The 19,692-nt window shown below is 47.0% G+C and overlaps 1 protein-coding gene across 1 annotated transcript in view; it reads left to right on the top strand.

The window, feature by feature from the left end:
* Positions 1–18,849, top strand: part of LOC144503989 (uncharacterized) — a 19,815-nt gene extending 966 nt beyond the window's left edge. Inside the window, exons 2-7 of the mRNA XM_078229138.1 lie at positions 6,077–6,349; positions 9,099–9,269; positions 10,526–10,657; positions 11,824–11,996; positions 16,499–16,753; positions 18,210–18,849. Coding sequence (XP_078085264.1) covers positions 6,077–6,349; positions 9,099–9,269; positions 10,526–10,657; positions 11,824–11,996; positions 16,499–16,753; positions 18,210–18,410 — 1,205 coding nt within the window. The 3' untranslated portion in view covers positions 18,411–18,849. The remainder of the gene's footprint in view (positions 1–6,076; positions 6,350–9,098; positions 9,270–10,525; positions 10,658–11,823; positions 11,997–16,498; positions 16,754–18,209) is intronic.
* Positions 18,850–19,692: the final 843 nt, after the last annotated feature.

A 19,692-nucleotide genomic window follows, 5' to 3' on the forward strand; every position in this document is an offset into this window, starting at 1 on the left:
CACGTCTTTCAGACTGTGGGGGGAAACTGGAGCACCCGGAGGAAACCCACGCAGACACGGGGAGAACGTGCAAACTCCACACAGACAGTGACCCAAGCCGGGAATCGAACCCGGGTCCCTGGCGCTGTGAGGCAGCAGTGCTAACCCACTGTGCCACCGTGCTGCCCTAAACCTCCTTCTCTAAACCTCTCGGCCTCTTCCTCCTTCTCTCAGATGCTCAGTAAAAAACCTACTTCTTGGTCACTTGTCCTAATATCTCCTTGTTCGGCTTGATGGTAAACCTTTGTCTGATAAAGCTCCTGTGAAAACACCTTCGCTTTGTCCATACTGTGTTAAGGAGGTTATATAAATGCAAGTTGTCGTTGTATATTGTTGGATTTGTTCTGTTCCTGTTGACTGACGGAGGTTAGGGATGTACTGACCGTATGATTTGGGATAACCAGAGGGGGTCAGAGAGTCAGACTCCGGGAGAGAGGACAACAGCAGGACTAAAAAAAACACTGAAAGGAAAAGCAGAATAATATTGAGAATGTAAAATAAAAAAGTCAAGACTCAATCTGGAGAGAAAAGACCTCTGACAGATTCAAACTCAAAACAAATGATGAAGGTTAAAATGGTTAGAACGTGGGCCAAGGCCGTGAGGGTGGGGACTGCTCATTAATTTTTAATAAATGATCAGGCTCTGGTTTGTGCTTTAGTGAAAGATTTCTCGACCAAGAGCAGGGGTCAGAGAAAGCAAAATCTAAACAGAAGAGAGAGAGGAATAGAAGAGATTGGATGGGAGTTGTGACAGTGTCCAAATGTGGAGGACACTGTGGAGCATTTTCTTACTGTGTGAGACCACGTCAGGCTGTGTGGGACTGTGTTTGGTTGCGTGGGACTGTGTCTGTCTGCGTGGGACTGAGTCTGTCTGTGTAGGACTGTGTCTGATTGCGTGGGACTGTGTCTGACTGTGTGGGACTGTGTCTGTCTGCGTGGGACTGTGTCTGTCTGCGTGGGACTGTGTCAGACTATGTGGGACTGTGTCTGTCTGCGTGGGACTGTGTCTGTCTGCGTGGGACTGTGTCTGACTGCGTGGGACTGTGTCTGATTGCGTGGGACTGTGTCTGTCTGCGTGGGACTGTGTCTGTCTGCGTGGGACTGTGTCTGTCTGCGTGGGACTGTGTCTGTCTGCGTGGGACTGTGTCTGATTGCGTGGGACTGTGTCTGTCTGCGTGGGACTGTGTCTGTGTGGGACTGTGTCAGACTATGTGGGATTGTGTCTGTCTGAGTGGGACTGTGTCTGTCTACATGGGACTGTGTCTGTCTGCGTGGGACTGTGTCTGTCTGCGTGGGACTGTGTCTGATTGCGTGGGACTGTGTCTGTCTGCGTGGGACTGTGTCTGTCTGCGTGGGACTGTGTCTGTCTGCGTGGGACTGTGTCTGATTGCGTGGGACTGTGTCTGTCTGCATGGGACTGTGTCTGATTGCGTGGGACTGTGTCTGTCTGCGTGGGACTATGTCTGGAGTCAGTGCCCAAATCGAGTGCAGAGTTTGCTTCTTGCAATTGCCAGAGGTTTTTTTTATGCTTTTGGACCTCTGGAAAATTTCAGAAGTTTTGAGTTTGTTGTACTGGGTGTTTTGTGCTGTTTTTATGTGTGTGCGTGATTGTGGATGTTTCTGTCTTTATTTATCACCAAGTTGTGTTTTTACATCATTGTTCATGGCTGTGCTATCCTCCGGGTCATGGTTATCTATTGCTGGTTTAGCTGTAACTTTCTGGTTATTATTATATATTGCTGGTTATGGTTATAAGTTACTAGTTATTGCTGGTTATGGTTATATATTGCTGGTTATGGTTATAAGTGACTAGTTATTGGGTTATGGTTATTTATTGCTGGTTAGTATTATATGTTGGCAGCTTTTTCTGGCCATTGTTATATCGAGTTTATCATACTTATATATTGCTGGGTATATTCCAGTTATATATTTTTGGTTATGTTTATATTGCTGGCTATTGTTATAATTTTGGTTTTAACTTGTATTCCTGATGTTGATGGGGCCTCAGTCATCAACACAGAGTGTTGAGTGAGAGGAGGTGATGGCATTCTGTGAGGATTGAATGTTTGATCAGGTTACGTAGAGTGTAACAGATGCTCAAGAATCATTTCCCCTCCCTCCCTCCCAGGGGTATTAACCCTCACTGGGGCAGAGGGTCTCATCGGAGCCAGCTGCTCTCTAACAAGCCAGCCTTCCTAAAAGTATGGTAACAATATGGTTATGTTAATGAGCCAGGAGTGCAATGGCCACGGGTCCGAAGCATGGGTTCAAATCCCTAAAAACCAGCATTCAGATGCAACAAGAAATAAGGAAGGCAAATGGTATGCTGGTCTTCACTGTGAGGGGATTGGAGGATAGAAGATGTGTCGCTGCAATTGTACAGAGCCTCAGTAAGGCTGCAGCTGGATTCTTGTGTACAGTTTTGCTCTCCTTATCTAAGGAAGGAGATATTTGCCATGGGGGAACGTAGGGAGCTTCACCAGACTGCCTCCTGGGATGGCCGGAGTGTTTAATGAGGAGAGAGATTGAGGAGACCCGGGCTTTTTGAAGTCCCGAGAATTTTGAAGAATGCGATGTTCTCATTGAAACTTAGAAAATTCTTGCAGAGTGGGACAAGGTGGAGGCTGATAAGATGTTTCCCTTGGCTGGTGATTCCATAACCATGGGGCGGCACGGTAGCACAGTGGTTAGCACTGCTGCTTCACAGCTCCAGGGTCCCGGGTTCGATTCCCGGCTCGGGTCACTGTCTGTGTGGAGTTTGCACATTCTCCTCGTGTCTGCGTGGGTTTCCTCCGGGTGCTCCGGTTTCCTCCCACAGTCCAAAGATGTGCGGGTTAGGTTGATTGGCCAGGTTAAAAAATTGCCCCTTAGAGTCCTGGGATGTGTAGATTAGAGGGATTAGCGGGTAAAATATGTGGGGGTAGGGCCTGGGTGGGATTGTGGTCGGTGCAGACTCGATGGGCCGAATGGCCTCCTTCTGCACTGTAGGGTTTCTATGATTTCTATGATTTCTATAACCAGGGGACAGAATTTCAGGATAAGAGGTCGACCGTTTAAGGTGGAGATGAGGAGGAATTTCTTCACTCAGAGAGCGATGAATCTTTGGAATTCCTACCACAGAGGGCAGTGGAAGCATGTTCAAGACAGAAATTGATAGGTTTCTGGAGACCAATGACATCAGTTGATATGGAGGTACTGCGGGAAAGTGGCATTGATGTAGATGATCTGCCATAGGTGGCACAGGGTTTGCCAGGGACCAGGGTTCGATTCCGGCCTTGGGTCACTGTGTGGAATTCGCACGTTCTCCCCATGTCTGCGTGGGTTTCCTCCGGGTGCTCCAGTTTCCTCCCACAATCCAAAGATGCGCAGGTTAGGTTGATTGGCCCCTTAGTGTCCCAAGACGTGTAGGTAAGGTGGATTAAGGGTTATGGGGATCAGGTAAGCGGGCAGGCGTGGCGCTGGGGTGAGGGCCTGGGTAAGATTCTGAGTCGGTGCAGACTTGATGGACCAAAGCACAGTAGGGATTGTATGAATCTATAATCTAATGAATGATGGAGCAGGTTCGATGGGCTGAATGGCCTACTCCTCTTCCTTTGTCCCCACCAGAGCCAGCTGGGAACTTCAGTTCAATAAATCTGGAATAAAAAGCTCACAGCAGTAACGGTGACCCTGTAACTATGAGTTCATTCCTGTAGGAAAGGCAATCTGCTGTCTTTACCCTGTCTGTCCTGTGTCCCCAGATGCACAACAATGCAGATTTTAAAAATTCATTCCTGGGACATGGGTGTCGCTGGCCGGGCCAGCAGTTATTGCCCATCCCTAGTTGCCCGAGGGCAGTTGAGAGTCAACCACATTGCTGTGGCTCTGGAGTCACATGTAGGCCAGACCGGGTAAGGACGGCAGATTTCCTTCCCTAAAGGACATTGGTGAACTAGGTGGGTTTTCCCGACAATTGGTTTCATGGTCATCAGTAGATTCTTAATTCCAGATATTTTTTATTCTGCCGTGGCGGGATTCAAACCTGGACATTAGCTGAGTTTCTGGATTAATAGTAAAGCGTTAATACCACTCGGCCAGCGCCTCCCCCTAACCTGCTTCACTAACTGCTCTCTGAAAGGACCCAACAAACCACTCAGTGAATTATGGCTGGGCAATAAATGCTGGCCCTGCCAGTGATAGCCACAAACTGTGAATGAGTTTCAGCCTTGACATGGAGTGCTGTCTATTCGACCAGGTGGACATCACAGCTGAGGATGAAGCTCTCCCTCTCCACATTCACACCAGCAGCTCAAATGGACGCGGTCAGGAGGGCAATCCGAATTGGATTTCTCCCTCCATAGCCCGAATAAGAGAGGCCAAACACAGGAATGTAATTACTATTTTAAAAACACCTTATCACAAACACAGGAGCTCCCAGGTAACTGTCAGTGAAGCAGCAAGGGAATGCCGCACAGTCAGAGGTGCTGTCAGAGGTGCTGTCAGAGGTGCTGTCAGAGGTGCCTGTCTTTTAAATACAGCCTGGCCTGCCCTTCCACGTGGATTTCTTGGCACTCTTTCTAGAAAGGGAAGGGGAGTTTCTCCTGCTGCCCTGGGCCAATAATTGCACCTCAGCAAACATCACTAAAGAAAACAGATCCACCTAACTCCCAATAAGGGAATAAAGTAAAGTTTATTTATTAGTCACAAGTAAGGCTTACATTAACACTGCAATGAAGTTACTGTGAAATTCCCCTGGTCGCCACACTCCGGCGCCCGTTCAGGTCAATGCACCCTAACCAGCACGTCTTTCGGACTGTGGGAGGAAACTGGAGCATCCGGAGGAAACCCACGCAGACACGGGGAGAACGTGCAGACTCCACACAGACAGTGACCCGGGTCCCTGGTGCTGTGAGGCAGCAGTGCTAACCACTGTGTCACCGTGCCGCCGTGCAATCAGAATCAAAGCTTATTGGGGTAGATGGGAATTTGGAATTCGAAACACAAACAGCTCAGCCATGATCTTAATGAACAGCAGAGCAGGATCGAGGGGCCGAATGGCCTATTTTGCATGTTTGTTTCGGTGTCTCTGTGCGATCCCAGTGTGCACAAGCTAATTGTCTCGTTTCACATCTCCTCAAGCTGTGAAGAATTATGGGATGTGGGAGAAATGATAGAAAGACGAGATAGTTACACGGGGGGTAATTAATTTTACAGACAACAAGGTCAGACAGACAGTGAACCATGTTTCTAATCAGCAGGTACTCCATTCTTGGCAATGTGAGGGCAATATGGTCACTGGAACCAAACTGAATGATCACTTAAAGGTAGATGGACTATTTAAAGATATCATAAATAAGAACAGAGAACACAAGAGTAAAGAAGGGATGATTTGCTGGTACAATGCACATTGATGGAGCAAACTTAATGCAGAAAAATGGTGAAAAAGGTGCTTGGCAGGAGGAGCATTTACCAACAACATTTGACACGATAAATGAGGGAATGTTAGAACAGGAGACCAAAAGTGAGTTTAAAGGAACATCTTAAGTGAGGAAAGCAAGTTACAGAGGTGGAGAAGTTTAGGGCGGGAATTCCAGATCAGAGAACCACAACTGGATTCAAATCAGGGATGTACCAGAGGCCAGAACTGGAGGAACGCAGATAGAATGGAGGGTTTAGGGCTGGTGATTGCAGAATAGGAACGGGGCAAAGGCCATCAAGGATGAGAATTTTGAGAACTGAGGTGGTGCGGACTGAGAGTAAGTGCAGAGATCACTGAGCACAGCAGATGATGGGTGAACAGAAACACATAAATTAAAGATAATTTATCAACGGGACAAAGAAAGGAACCGTAAGATAACTTTCTTACAGAGAAAGCTGATGCTTAACCAGAAAGAAGGAATTAAATCCAAATGAGCTTTCAAAAAATAATTGAATAAATGAATGCAGTAAGATTTACAATGGGATGGGGGAGGGAGACAATGGGTTAAAGAGTTTCTTGTGCTGCTGGTGGGGTGAACAGTGTGTTAGCGTGACTCATGGCGGTGACCTGTAACCCCAGGTAACTACGAGTGCATGACCCTAGCCCTGAAGAGCCGCTGCGAGAACCTGTTGAAGAGGAGGACCAGTCGTAATGAGCGACACAATGCCAAAGAGCGAGCGAGGAGCAGGCTGAAGGCCCAGGCTGCCAGGAGCAGTCCGAACAGGGAGCTCCGCAACACTGGGGATCGGTCCCGGAGAGAGGAGCGGCTTGTGGGACTCTGCGAGATACATTTCATACCTCTAGTGGTGGCACAGAAGGATGTTCACAAAGAGCAGAGACTCCGCTGTGTAGGTTGGTGTCTTCTTTAACTTCTACCTCTTTGTTTTTAGTACATAATCCCCCGGACAGGTACAGCACGGGGTTAGATACAGAGTAAAGCTCCCTCTACACTGTCCCCATCAAACACTCCCAGGACACGTACAGCATGGGATTAGATACAGAGTAAAGCTCCCTCTACACTGTCCCCATCAAACACTCCCAGGACAGGTACAGCACGGGGTTAGATACAGAATAAAGCTCCCTCTACACTGTCCCCATCAAACACTCCCAGGACAGGTACAGCACGGGGTTAGATACAGAGTAAAGCTCCCTCTACACTGTCCCCATCAAACACTCCCAGGACAGGTACAGCACGGGGTTAGATACAGAGTAAAGCTCCCTCTACACTGACCCCATCAAACACTCCCAGGACAGGTACAGCACGGGGTTAGATACAGAGTAAAGCTCCCTCTACACTGTCCCCATCAAACACTCCCAGGACACGTACAGCATGGGGTTAGATACAGAGTAAAGCTCCCTCTACACTGTCCCCATCAAACACTCCCAGGACAGGTACAGCACGGGGTTAGATACAGAATAAAGCTCCCTCTACACTGTCCCCATCAAACACTCCCAGGACAGGTACAGCACGGGGTTAGATACAGAGTAAAGCTCCCTCTACACTGACCCCATCAAACACTCCCAGGACAGGTACAGCACGGGGTTAGATACAGAATAAAGCTCCCTCTACACTGTCCCTATCAAACACTCCCAGGACAGGTACAGCACGGGGTTAGATACAGAATAAAGCTCCCTCTCCACTGTCCCCATCAAGCATTCCCAGGACAGGTACAGCACGGGGTTAGATACAGAGTAAAGCTCCCTCTACACTGTCCCCATCAAACACTCCCAGGACAGGTACAGCACGGGGTTAGATACAGAGTAAAGCTCCCTCTACACTGTCCCCATCAAACACTCCCAGGACAGGTACAGCACGGGGTTAGATACAGAGTAAAGCTCCCTCTACACTGTCCCCATCAAACACTCCCAGGACAGGTACAGCACGGGGTTAGATACAGAGTAAAGCTCCCTCTACACTGTCCCCATCAAACACTCCCAGGACAGGTACAGCACGGGGTTAGATACAGAGTAAAGCTCCCTCTACACTGTCCCCATCAAACACTCCCAGGACAGGTACAGCACGGGGTTAGATACAGAGTAAAGCTCCCTCTACACTGTCCCCATCAAACACTCCCAGGACAGGTACAGCACGGGGTTAGATACAGAATAAAGCTCCCTCTCCACTGTCCCCATCAAGCATTCCCAGGACAGGTACAGCACGGGGTTAGATACAGAGTAAAGCTCCCTCTACACTGTCCCCATCAAACACTCCCAGGACAGGTACAGCACGGGGTTAGATACAGAGTAAAGCTCCCTCTACACTGTCCCCATCAAACACTCCCAGGACAGGTACAGCACGGGGTTAGATACAGAGTAAAGCTCCCTCTACACTGTCCCCATCAAACACTCCCAGTAAAATTTGGAATATTTGTAAGATATTCCAATTTGGGCCCATTTCATTTCATCCCACTTCCTTGGTTAACTTTGAACAATTGTAATTATTGAAATTAACCTGGTGTATTCTATTGAATGTTTGATCGTCTTTGATAAATTATTTCTTTAAGCCGAGTCTGCCAGAAAAAAGAATGAGAGAATTTTTTACCCAGATCGCGAGGCTTGAATCCTCAGGGATGAAATGGAATATCAGTGTGACACCCACCTGATATTGGTGTTAATGGAGAGGGGATGCAATGATTCCAGATGGGGGAGGGCTGTCAGAATGGTAGAGTTTAAGCAGGATAGTTCTAGATTCTCTGGAGTTTATAAGGATGTGAGGTGATTCCACTGAAATGTATAACATTCTTTGTGGGTTAGCCAAGGTAGATACTGAATAGGCTATTTGTCCCTGGCTAGAGAGTTTAAAACTTTATAAGGATACAGATTTATGGTAATTGTCAAAAAAACAAAAGGCAACATGAGGAGAAATGTTTTTACACAGCTGATCTGGAAGGCATGGCCTGAGGGGCTGCTGGAGGTACATTCAATCAAAGTTTTCACAAGGCAATTGGCTAAACATCTGAGGGGGAAAAGAAAGCTTGGACTGCCGGAAAAAGGCCGAGGGGCAGGACTAACGACACTGTTCTTTCAGGGAGCTGGTACAGACTCGATGGGGTGAATATCCTGCTTCTGTTTTGTATCCATTTTATGTTCTATTCTATTCAGAAGTCAGGATATGAGGTTAGTCATTTAGGACTGAGGCGCGGAGAAATTTCTTCACTCAGATGGTTATTTGGAACTCTTTACCCCAGAGAGCAACCGATTCTCAGCCAAGTATATTTGACACCAAGATTGATACATTTTTGGAGACGAATGGAATCAGGATATCTGGGAATGGTGCAGGAAGGTGGAGCTATGATCAAGGGGCTGAATGGCCTCCACCATTTTTTAATACAGAATTGGAGAGGTGTGAAAATGGCGATGTGTCCAAGCCAACGGGTTTCCCCATGGGCAGATTACAGCACAATTTCCCCAGAATATTTCAGAGGGAGCAGAATTTGATCCCCAATTCTCAGATTTCAATCCGGGATTAAATATCAGTCACCACTCTGATATGAGGTCAATGATTTGCATTAAGGAACCCTCCACTCTCCCTCTTCCCAACAGGATTGATTGTGGTTTGACGGGATGAGCTCAGGGTAAACACTGTCTTTTCTCCTTCCAGAACAGAAGGGTTTTGCAGCGTGTCCTCAGCCTCTCAGCATCACCAGCCCCAACCCTGCCGCCGCCAACTGTGAACTAAACAAAAACACACGCCGGTGTCACCGACAACAGCTGTCATCACAGAAGTCCTGTCGCATGTACCAGACATGTGACCATGGAGTGCTGCTCTCCGGTGAGATGTGTGCGTGTGTTCATGAGAGAGAGGGAGAGTGAGAGAAACAGGGAGAGAGAGTGTGAAGGAAAATGGGGGAGGGATGGAGTGGAGAGAGAGTGAGAAGAGGAGACAAAGCGAAGGAGAAAGTTGGGGGGAGCATTGCTGGTGGATAAGACAAGAAGGATTGGGAGAGGAAAGAGTAAAGGATTTGATTTTGATTTGATTTGATTTATTATTGTCACATATATTAGCATATAGAGAAAAGTATTGTTTCTTGCGCGCTATACAGACAAAGCATGCCGTTCATAGAGAAGGAAAGGAGAGAGTGCAGAATGTAGTGTTACAGTCATAGCTAGGGTGTAGAGAAACTTAATATAAGGTAAGTCCATTCAAAAGTCTGGCAGCAGCAGGAAAGAAGCTGTTCTTGAGTCGGTTGGTACGCGTTCTCAGACTTTTGTTTCTTTTTCCCAAAGGAAGAAGGTGGAAGAGAGAATGTCCGGGGTGCGTGGGGTCCTTCATTATGCTGGCTGCTTTGCCGAGGCAGCGGGAAATGTAGACAGAGTCAATGGATGGGAGGCTGGTTTGCGTGATGGATTGGGTTACTTTCATGACCTTTTGTAGTTTCTTGCGGTCTTGGGCAGAGCAGGAGCCCCATACCAAGCTGTGATACAACCAGAAAGAATGCTTTCTATGGTGCATCTGCAAAAGCTGGTGAGAGCCATAGCGGACATGCCAAATTTCCTTGAGAGATGGAGGAAGATAAAGGGATGGTAAAAGTGGAGGCAAAAACTGAAAGAGAGCCGGAGAGGCAGAAATGGTGAGGGGAGATAGAAGAGTGAAGCAGGGAGGAGTGAGAAAGGTAGAGAGGGGAGGCAAAGAACAAGAGATAGTAGGGAAGAGGAATGGAGTGAAGCAATGCTGTAATGGTGAAGATAATTTTGTTGCGTGATGCTGCTTAAAGGGTGAACGTTGTCCCAGCTCTTCTTCCAATACCAGCTACGGGACCTTTAACATTCACCTGAGAAAGGGGAATCAGTTTAGCATCCCATCTGAAAGACAGGAATCTGACACGACAGCACGCAGGATCATACTGGAGAGCCAGACTGGATGAAGGGCTCAAGTTTCTGTTCAAACCCAAAGCTCCTGTCTCAGGCAAGAATGTTATTCATGATCCAAGGCCATGAGTCCAGATCCCTGTGTGTGCCGAGTCTTACAGCAGTAGGTTGTTGCACACAGCTTTGTCTCCTCATTGCTGCCATATGCTTAATTTTCAGGAGGGTGGAGGGAGCACCTCACATACCAGCGGCACGTGTACAACGTGTTATACTTCTACCGAATGCTGCGGAGGAACGGCTTCCGGACAGAGAACATCAAAATCTTCTTTGCAGGGGATGGCCAGATCCCAGGTAAATGCCAACACATATCAGTCTGCACCAGTGAAAATAACCCGAACCCTGGGAACTAGAGTCACAACATTAGCAACTCCCCAGTAAATGCAGCCAAAGTGCATTCCGTATCAGCAATACAACCAGATTCCCGGTAAATGCTGCCACATTGGGCTCTCTACTGATAAACTTAATGTGGAGATGCCGGCGTTGGACTGGGGTAAACACAGTAAGAGGTTTAACAACACCAGGTTAAAGTCCAACAGATTCATTTGGTAGCAAATTTGCTACCGAATAAACCTGTTGGACTTTAACCTGGTGTTGTTAAAACTCTTACTGATAAACGTAATCAGTGAAGGGAGATTTAGAATCATAGAATCCCTACAAGGAAGGAGGCCATTCAGCCCATCGAATCTGCGGTGACCACAATTCCATCCAAGCCCCATAACCCCACATGTTACCCCGTTTAATTCCCCCTAACCCGGGATACTAAGGGGCAATTTAGCACGGCCAATGCACCTAACCCACACGTCTTTCGGACGGAAACCAGAGCACCCGGAGGAAACCCACACAGACACGGGGAGAATGTGCAAGCCGGGAATAGGGCACTGGAATCAGATTCAATAGTAACCTGCAAAAGAGAACTGGATAAATATGTGAAGGAGAGAAAGTGAAAATGAGGGAGAGAAATTGGGGAAAATAAATTGGAAATAAAGACTTGCGTTTATAAAGAGCCCAGGACATCCCAAAACGCTTTATGACCAATGAAGTACTTCTGATGTGTAACCATGGTTATAATGTGGGAAATGTGGTCACCACTTTGTGCACAGCAAATTCCACAAATAGCAACTGAACAGAAAGGCAAAATACTGCGGGTGCTGGAATCTGAAACAGAATCTCAGCGGGGGGAGTTTTCCCGTCCCGCCCTCCACAGGGTTTGTAGCGGGCAGGGGATAGACTACGCAAAGGTCCGTTGACCTCGGGTGGGGTTTTCCAGGTTCGAGGCGAGCATAGCCGGAAAATCCCGCCCAGCATCTGTGGAGAGAGAATAGAGCCAACATTTCGAGTCAGGATTACCCTTTGTCCACAAATAGCAATGTGAGAATGAGCAGAGAATTCATTTGGTGGTGTTGATTGAAAGATGAGTGAGTTGAGTCAGCCTCCTGATGTCACTGTTTTCTTTCCAGTGGATGAGGAGACTGAAGACATCTACCCAGCCACAGAGAAGGTGATGATTCGCAGTTACATCTCCTACATCTGCCGTGCCGTCAACTGCGCCGATTCTCTGGTTCTGTATCTCAACAGCCCCACAAGAAATGATGGGACCATGCTACTCTGGGACGTCAATAAAAATGGAATTGTAGGTATTTACACAAACACTGAGATTCTGCTCCGTCGTAATGTCACACTAGATTCTAGGGAATGCAAGGACCCAAGCCGATAAAGAAGACTGGCTCCCAGTGCAGTACTGAGGGGGCACTACACTGTCAGAGGTGCCTTTGCCTTTACATAGGAAACATAAGTGAGGGGGTGTGATAGGGTAGAAGCTGAGAGGATGTTTCCCCTTGTGGGGGAATCTAAAATGAGGAGGCAGTTTTAAAATAAGTGGTCTTCTGAGGAATAAAATGAGGAATTTCTCAGAGGATTGTTAGCGTATGGAATCCCCTTCTCTAGAGAGCAGTGGAGGCTGGGTCATTGAATATATTCAAGGCTGAATTAGATAAACTATTGATTGACAAGGGAAACAAGGGTTATGGAGAGCAGGGGGCGGAATGTGGACTCTGGCTGGCAGAGCTGGCTCAAGTGGCCCCCTCCTACTCCTATTTTGTACGTTTTTACATCCATTGACTCTGTCTTCACTTCCCGCTGCCTCGGCAAAGCAGCCGGCATAATTAAGGACCCCACGCACCCCGGACATTCTCTCTTCCATCTTCTTCTGTCAGCAAAAAGATACAAATGTCTGAGGTCACGTACCAACCGACTCAAGAACAGCTTCTTCCCTGCTGCTGTCACACTTTTGAATGGACCTACCTCGTATTGAGTTGATCTTTCTCTACACCCTAGCTATGACTGTAACACTACATTCTGCACTCTCTCGTTTCCTCCTCTATGAACGGTATGCTTTGTCTGTATAGCGCGCAAGAAACAATACTTTTCACTGTATGTTAATACATGTGACAATAATAAATCAAATCAAATCAAAATCAAATACAGAAACAGGTCCTTCTGTCCAACCATTCAATGGTAGTGTTTACCTTAACTTGAGCCTTCACCTGTATTACCTCATCTCACTCTGTCAGCACAATCTCTATTCCCCTCTCCCTCATTTGTTTATCTGTCTTCCTCTTAAATGCGTACTATTCACTTCACTCACTGCCCAATGGCGGAATTCCACATTCTCACCACTTTCTGGGCAAAGACATTTCTTCTGGATTTCCTATTTGATTTCTGTCACACGGAGTAACTACTCTTGGGGCAGCACAGTGGCACAATGGTTAGCACCAGGGACCCGGGTTTGATTCCCAGCTTGGGTGAATGTCGGTGTGGAGTTTGCACGTTCTCCCTGTGTCTGCATCATGGGTTTCTCCGGGTTCTCCAGTTTCCTCTCATAGTCCAAAGACGTGCGGGTTAGGTGCATTGGCCATGCTAAATTGACCTTCAGTGTACCAGAACAGGTGCCAGAGTGTGGCGACTAGGGGTTTTCATAGTAACTTCATTGCAGTGTTAATGTAAGCCTACTTTGTGACACTAATAAATAAACTTAAACTCTTTATTCCCACTCTCTGCTTTCTGTATTGAAGCCAGCTAGCAATACACTCTACCCCCTGACTCCACATTCCTTAACCTTATTCAATAGATTATTATGGAGCACCTTATCAAGGCCTTTTGAAAATCCAGATACATTACATCTATTCCATTACCATTATCTACTCTCTCTGTAACCTCCTTTAAAAGAACAATAAGGTTGGTCAAGCAGGAGTTTCCCTTTTGAACTCCATGCTGAGTAGTCGCCCACTCTGGTGCACGTGAAAGACCCCACACCCACTATCCCGAGGGGAGTTTTCCCAGTGTCCTGGCTGAGCTTAGTCCTTTGATTTTAGCAGGTTATCTGTTTACCATCGGATTACTGTTCATAGGGTATGCTGCATGTTAGTAATCTTATTTTCCAACAGTGAGGCAGGGTGGCACAGTGGTTAGCACTGCTGCCTCACAGCGCCAGGGACCTGGGTTCGATTCCCAGCTCGGGTCACTGTCTGTGTAGAATTTGCACATTCTCCCCGTGTCTGCGTGGGTTTCCTCTGGTTTTCTCCCACAGTCCAAAGATGTGCTGGTTAGGTGCATTGGCCGTGCTAAATTCTCCCTCAGTGTACCCAAACAGGTGCCTGAGTGTGGCGACTAGGGGATTTTCACAGTAACTTCATTGCAGTGTTAATGTAAGCCTTACTTGTGACACTAATAAATAAACTTTAAAAACTTCTGAAAGTAACTCACTGGCTGGGTTTCACTGCATTCACCTATTCGGGCCCCTCATACCCTGGGCTCTGGTACAGGTTGAGTTTAGACTTGAATCAGTCAAGGTAGAACTCAGGAGTCAAGTTATTGAGGACAGGCATCAAAATGGACTTTGTCCGGCAGAGCGGGTTCAAAGCGCCAAACTGCCCCCTTCTAATCCTTTTCCGGATGTTGTTACTTACAACACAGCAACAGGTCATTCTGCCCAAGCACTCCATGCTGGTACATGTTGAACCTTTGATGTATCAGAACAGGTTGAGCCCAGGCTGTTTCCCATAGTCTCAAATTGAAGGTGAAAATAGGAAAGATAACATTATTCCTTTTTTCAGGTAGGGTAAAGTTATTTTTAAAGGGAGCCTTTCAACATCAGGAACACCATTCAAAAGCACAAAAAGACAATTGTAAAGTGTTTATTTGTAAATGTAATTGAGGAATGGAGAAAGCTGAATAATGGTCTGTCTAAGGCACCCTTTTAGGGGCTGGTTTAGACGGATCACAAAAGGCAGCAGCTACAAGGACTAAGTTCCAGTGAAGCTGGAGAAGCAACACTTTTATTTCACCTCAATCCCAGTTTTTTTTGTCCTGGCATCTGATCCAGGAAACAGAAGGGGGCTTTGGACAATTCATTACAGTTTGGAAAATGAGTTTGAATTTTTTTTAAATTCCTGATGATAAATAGCACACCTGGAATTTAATTTCTCAGTAATCTCCCACAGTAATTCGCCCGTGGCTTGTGCAGGTGCAGACTTATTTCTACCTGGGGATGAATGTTTTAATTAATCACCGACGGACTTTCAGGTGACTTATACACTAATTGGTCTCCTTGAGCTGATGACACATTTTGTCAATCATCTTATTGAGGTGATCCTGCCCCTATTACTGTGGAAAAGAAAGAACTCCCATTCAAACAACTCTTCACACTGCCCCAGGATCTCCCTCGGTGCTTGTACCCAATGGAACACGGCTGCTCCGGTTCCCTCCCACAGTCTGAAAGACGTGCTGGTTAGGGTGCATTGGCCACGCTAAATTCTCCCTCAGTGTACCCGAACAGGCACCGGAGTGTGGCCCCTGGGGGATTTTCACAGTAACTTCATTGCAGTGTTAATGTAAGCCTAAGAACAAAGAACAAAGAAAATTACAGCACAGGAACAGGCCCTTTGGCCCTCCAAGCCTGCACCGACCATGAAACTATGCCTGAAGTTTATTTATTAGTGTCACAAGTAAGGCTTACATTAACACTGCAATGAAGTTACTGTGAAATTCCCCGAGTCACCACAGTCCGGCGCCTGTTCGGGTCAATACATCAACACAGCCTACTTATGACACCAATAAATAAATAAATAAACTTGGAGTTATTGTTGGAATGTAGGAAACACAGCAGCCAATTTGCACACAGCAAGAACCCACAAACCGTGATGTGATAATGACTGGGCATTGGTTGAGGAAAGGATACTGGCCCAGGATATTAGGGAGAACTCCCTTTGCTCTTCTTTGAATAGTGTCATGGAATCGGTCACCCTCTAAATAAAACATCTCCGGTCATGGCCATTTGCAAGTATGAATTCAGTTATTAAATATACATTAAAAAAAGCTGGGGTAATAAATGTGGCCGTGTAAACTGTCAGCTTGTCCTTAAAAACTAAACTGATTCGCTAAGGTCACTTAGGGAAGGAGACCTGCCCTCCTTACTTAGTCTGAGCCGCTTCCTCCAGCCCCAAACCAACATGGCTAACTCTTAACTGCTTACCAAAGAGGCTCAACAACGTCATTCAGTTCTCCCAAGCTTCCCCAAGGCTATAACCGTTGTCAGCGATGGCCACATCCCAAGAATGAATTTTTTAAAAGAGTAAAGCACTCAAACAGTTTTTGAAAGTGATACAAGATTATGAGGGACATGGACAGGGTGGATAAGGAACAGCTGTTCCCCTTAGTTGAAGGGTTATTCACAAGGGAACATTGGTTCAAGATGAGGGGTTTAAGGGGGGGTTGTGAGGAAAAACATTTTCACCCAGAGGGTGGTGACGGTCTGGAATGCGCTGCCTGGGAGGGTGGTGGAGGCGGGTTGCCTCACATCCTTTAAAAAGTATCTGGATGAGCACTTGGAGCATCATAACATTCAGGGCTAAGGGCCAAGTGCTGGTAAATGGGATTAGGTGGGAGGTCAGGTGTTTCTCGCGTGTCAGTGCAGACTCGATGGGCCAAAGGGCCACTTCTGCGCTGCATGATTCTATGATTCTTCTGATCTGCAAGCAAGGCCATCAGAGCAGCTAAGATGTTAGACAGACAAGTGGAGTCCCAGTTTTATGTGATATTTCAGGCTTGAACACTGTGCATGAATTAAATCTTCAGGCTGACCAGAAGGAGAAGTACACGGTGGGAGAGTTTCTGATGGATCTGGAAGGGTGCAACGCGCGACGGGTGCTAATATTTGTCGATCAAAGCTATCCTGGGACTCTGGCGAAGAAACTGCTTTCTTCCAAGAAGCATCCAAACGTCATCTTGATCAGCAACAGCAGGGGGTCAGAGTTCACCTGGGCCTCCTGCTTCACTGAATTTTGGGGAGAGCTGCAGCCCGATCAGTGTCTCTTCGATTACCTCTTCAAGGTCAGTTTAAGAATGCACATGGCATGCAAGACAGGCTTTAAAAACTGCCCCCTTGACTGCCCGAGCCTCATACCGCCTGGCTACTCTCCGTTAACCGATTCTCAATCCATTCTAGTACATCACCCCAATCCCATCAGCTCTAATTTTATTTACTAACCTCCTGTGTGGGACTTTCTTAAAAGCCTTCAGGAAATACAAACACCCCATATCTATTGGTTCTCCTTTAATTATTCTACTAAAAAATTCAAACATGTTAAACATGATTTCCCTTTCATAAATCCACGCTGACTCTGCCCAATTTTACTTTCTAAATGTCCAGTTGCCTCATTCTTTATAATAGATTCTAACATTTTTCCTTTGGCTGAGATCAAACTAACATGTCTGTAGTTCTCCATTCTCCCTCCCTTCTTAAATAGTGGGTTTATCTTCCATTTGCGTTCCCATGTTATCCTCTGGAAGGATAGTGAGTGGCCCCACTGTACAATACCCTTATATTGAAGGGAAATGGGTGTATTGGTCATCATACCAAGTTGGAGATATTTCTCCTCTCCCCACACTGGAGAACCACCTACTGATTCTCTCTCCCCACACTGGGGAGCAGCCCCACTTTCTCCCACACCCTACTGGGACACACCCATTCTTTCCCTGTCACCATGTTGCAAGCATAAGCGTCTCTTGTCCTGAAAATCTCTTTTCTGTTCATTACACTTGCTAGTTAGAGCACAAGATTGTTCTTTCACTACTCAGGGTATAACATGTGCCTTGCTAACAAGGGGGTGGGGACTGGTGCTGAGGATCATTGTGGATCTGTTTGCTGTCCAGTGAATGTCGGGACAGACTGAGGGAAAAGTTATCCGGGGGAATGGACTGAAACCTCAGCCTTGTTCAAGAGAACAAAATGTCTATTGGCTGAGCGGTAACCATGGTTTGTGACTGGGGTCAACTAATTAAGGGAGGCACAGTGTTACAGTGGTTAGCACTGCTGCCTCACACTGCCAGGGACCCGGGTTCGATTCCCAGCTTGGGTCACTGTCTGTGTGGAGTTTGCACATTTTCCCCGTGTCTGCATGGGTTTCCTCCGGGTGCTCCAGTTTCCTCCCACTGTCCAAAGATGTGCGGGTTAGGTTGATTGGCCATGTTAAATTGCCCCTTAGCATCAGGGGGATTAGGAGGGTAAATATGGGGGGTTATGGGGATAGGGCCTGGGTGGGATTGTGGTTGGTGCAGACTCGATGGGCCAGATGGCCTCCTTCTGCACTGTAGGGATTGTATGATTATTGACTGCAATTGGGAGAAGCTATCAAGATAGCAGAACACAATTTATCTTAGTCCAAGTTAAACGGGGGGTGTGGAATATTTTTGCTGGGGAATGGCACATCAATTGTGATTGAATTATTGGACTTTTAACTTCCGCTCAGAAAAGCATTAAACTCGATTTGACTTATGATTTTCCCAGAATGTTGCATGGACTGCGCTCTCAAGTCATGGAGTAGTTGAATCCACTTCTGGACTCCTGAACAGCACCATCTACGGAGGACCCTGTTATAACAACCCGCCTCTAACTCCAGAAGAAGTGAAGCGGGAGTACATGGGCTGTCAGAACCTCCCCACTGCAGTTTGGTACCAGACAGTCCAGCAGAAGGACCTCCTGCACTAACTACGCCAACTGATTTCAACACAGATCTTTCTCCCAATGGGACTGGAAACTTGTCAAAGCGCAGATGTAAATGCTAATATCAACTTGTGCAAGATTTTAATTCCCTCCTTGTTTTAATGAGTCCTGATGGGAAGTAACTGTTGTCAGAGATCAGGTTGACCAGTTAGCTGTACAGGCCGGTGGTTATTCAGGCCTTTTGCCCATTCCTGACTTCACTACTGGGAGCCATGCCGTCAGCTGCCTGGGCCCTGAGCTCTAGAATTCCCTCCCTTAACCTCTCCTCCTTTAAGATGTTCCTTACAACATATCCCTTTAACCGAGCTTTAGGTCTTTGGCTTTGTGCCAGTTTCTTTGTCTGATTATGCTCCAGCAAAGTGTCTTGCTAAGGACAAGACAGTATATTAATGCGAGTTACACCGTTAAATTCAGCTTCAAAGGCAAAAAAAAAATCACACTGAGTGAGTTCCCCTCGTGATTTCACTGCAGAGGCAGCACTCAGTGTTAGGACAAGGTCTCAGCTCAGGATGAACCTCAGTGCAGGCTCAGTTAGCTGGTTGCAGGGCTAAGGATGCCACACTGTACCTCAATGAGGGAAAGCAAAGCGTCCCCCAGGGCCACCCAGCATCCCTCGCTGACTACTGCACTGCAATGGTGAGGACACTACCAGCCTGCGATGGCCCCTTCTCTGTCGAGGCCTGCACTCAGGCTCCTCCAGGCACCATAACAAAAACTTTGAGATCGGGGAGAAAACTGAGCAAGAAATAGATAAGAATCCTCTGGTCAACATATGTCGTATTTCATAATATCAAAATGTCCTAAGGTGGTTCCCAGCCAGCGAGATGATTTTTGAAGTGTAGTCACTGTTGCAATATTGATCTGACTGATTCTAAAACTAACAGGGCCTAGTGGGTGAGAGCTTCACTCTCACATACGCCCTCTTTTCCCAATGCAGCCTGTGCAGTTTCAGTGGCGAATGACCACTCTCTGGGATGAATTTTATCGTCCCGCCCGGCATGGGAATTGGAGCGGGCGAGGGGCGGACCATGGAAAGGTCCATTGACCTCGGTGGGGGGCGGGGGTGGGGGAGGGGGTGTGGTGGGGGGGGGGGGGAGTGGAATTTTCCAGTTTCAGGGCAAGTGCGCCTGGAAAATCTCACCCACTGCCTTTTCTGTTCCGGATTTTGAGGGATACAGGTAAAGTGAGATGATTAGTTAGGAAAGGAAAACTGATTGTGTCCACTGCCAATACCTGGCTAACAGGACGGCACAGTGGCACAGTGGTT

Source organism: Mustelus asterias, chromosome 14, assembly GCF_964213995.1.
Source record: "Mustelus asterias chromosome 14, sMusAst1.hap1.1, whole genome shotgun sequence".
NCBI classification, from domain to species: domain Eukaryota; kingdom Metazoa; phylum Chordata; class Chondrichthyes; order Carcharhiniformes; family Triakidae; genus Mustelus; species Mustelus asterias.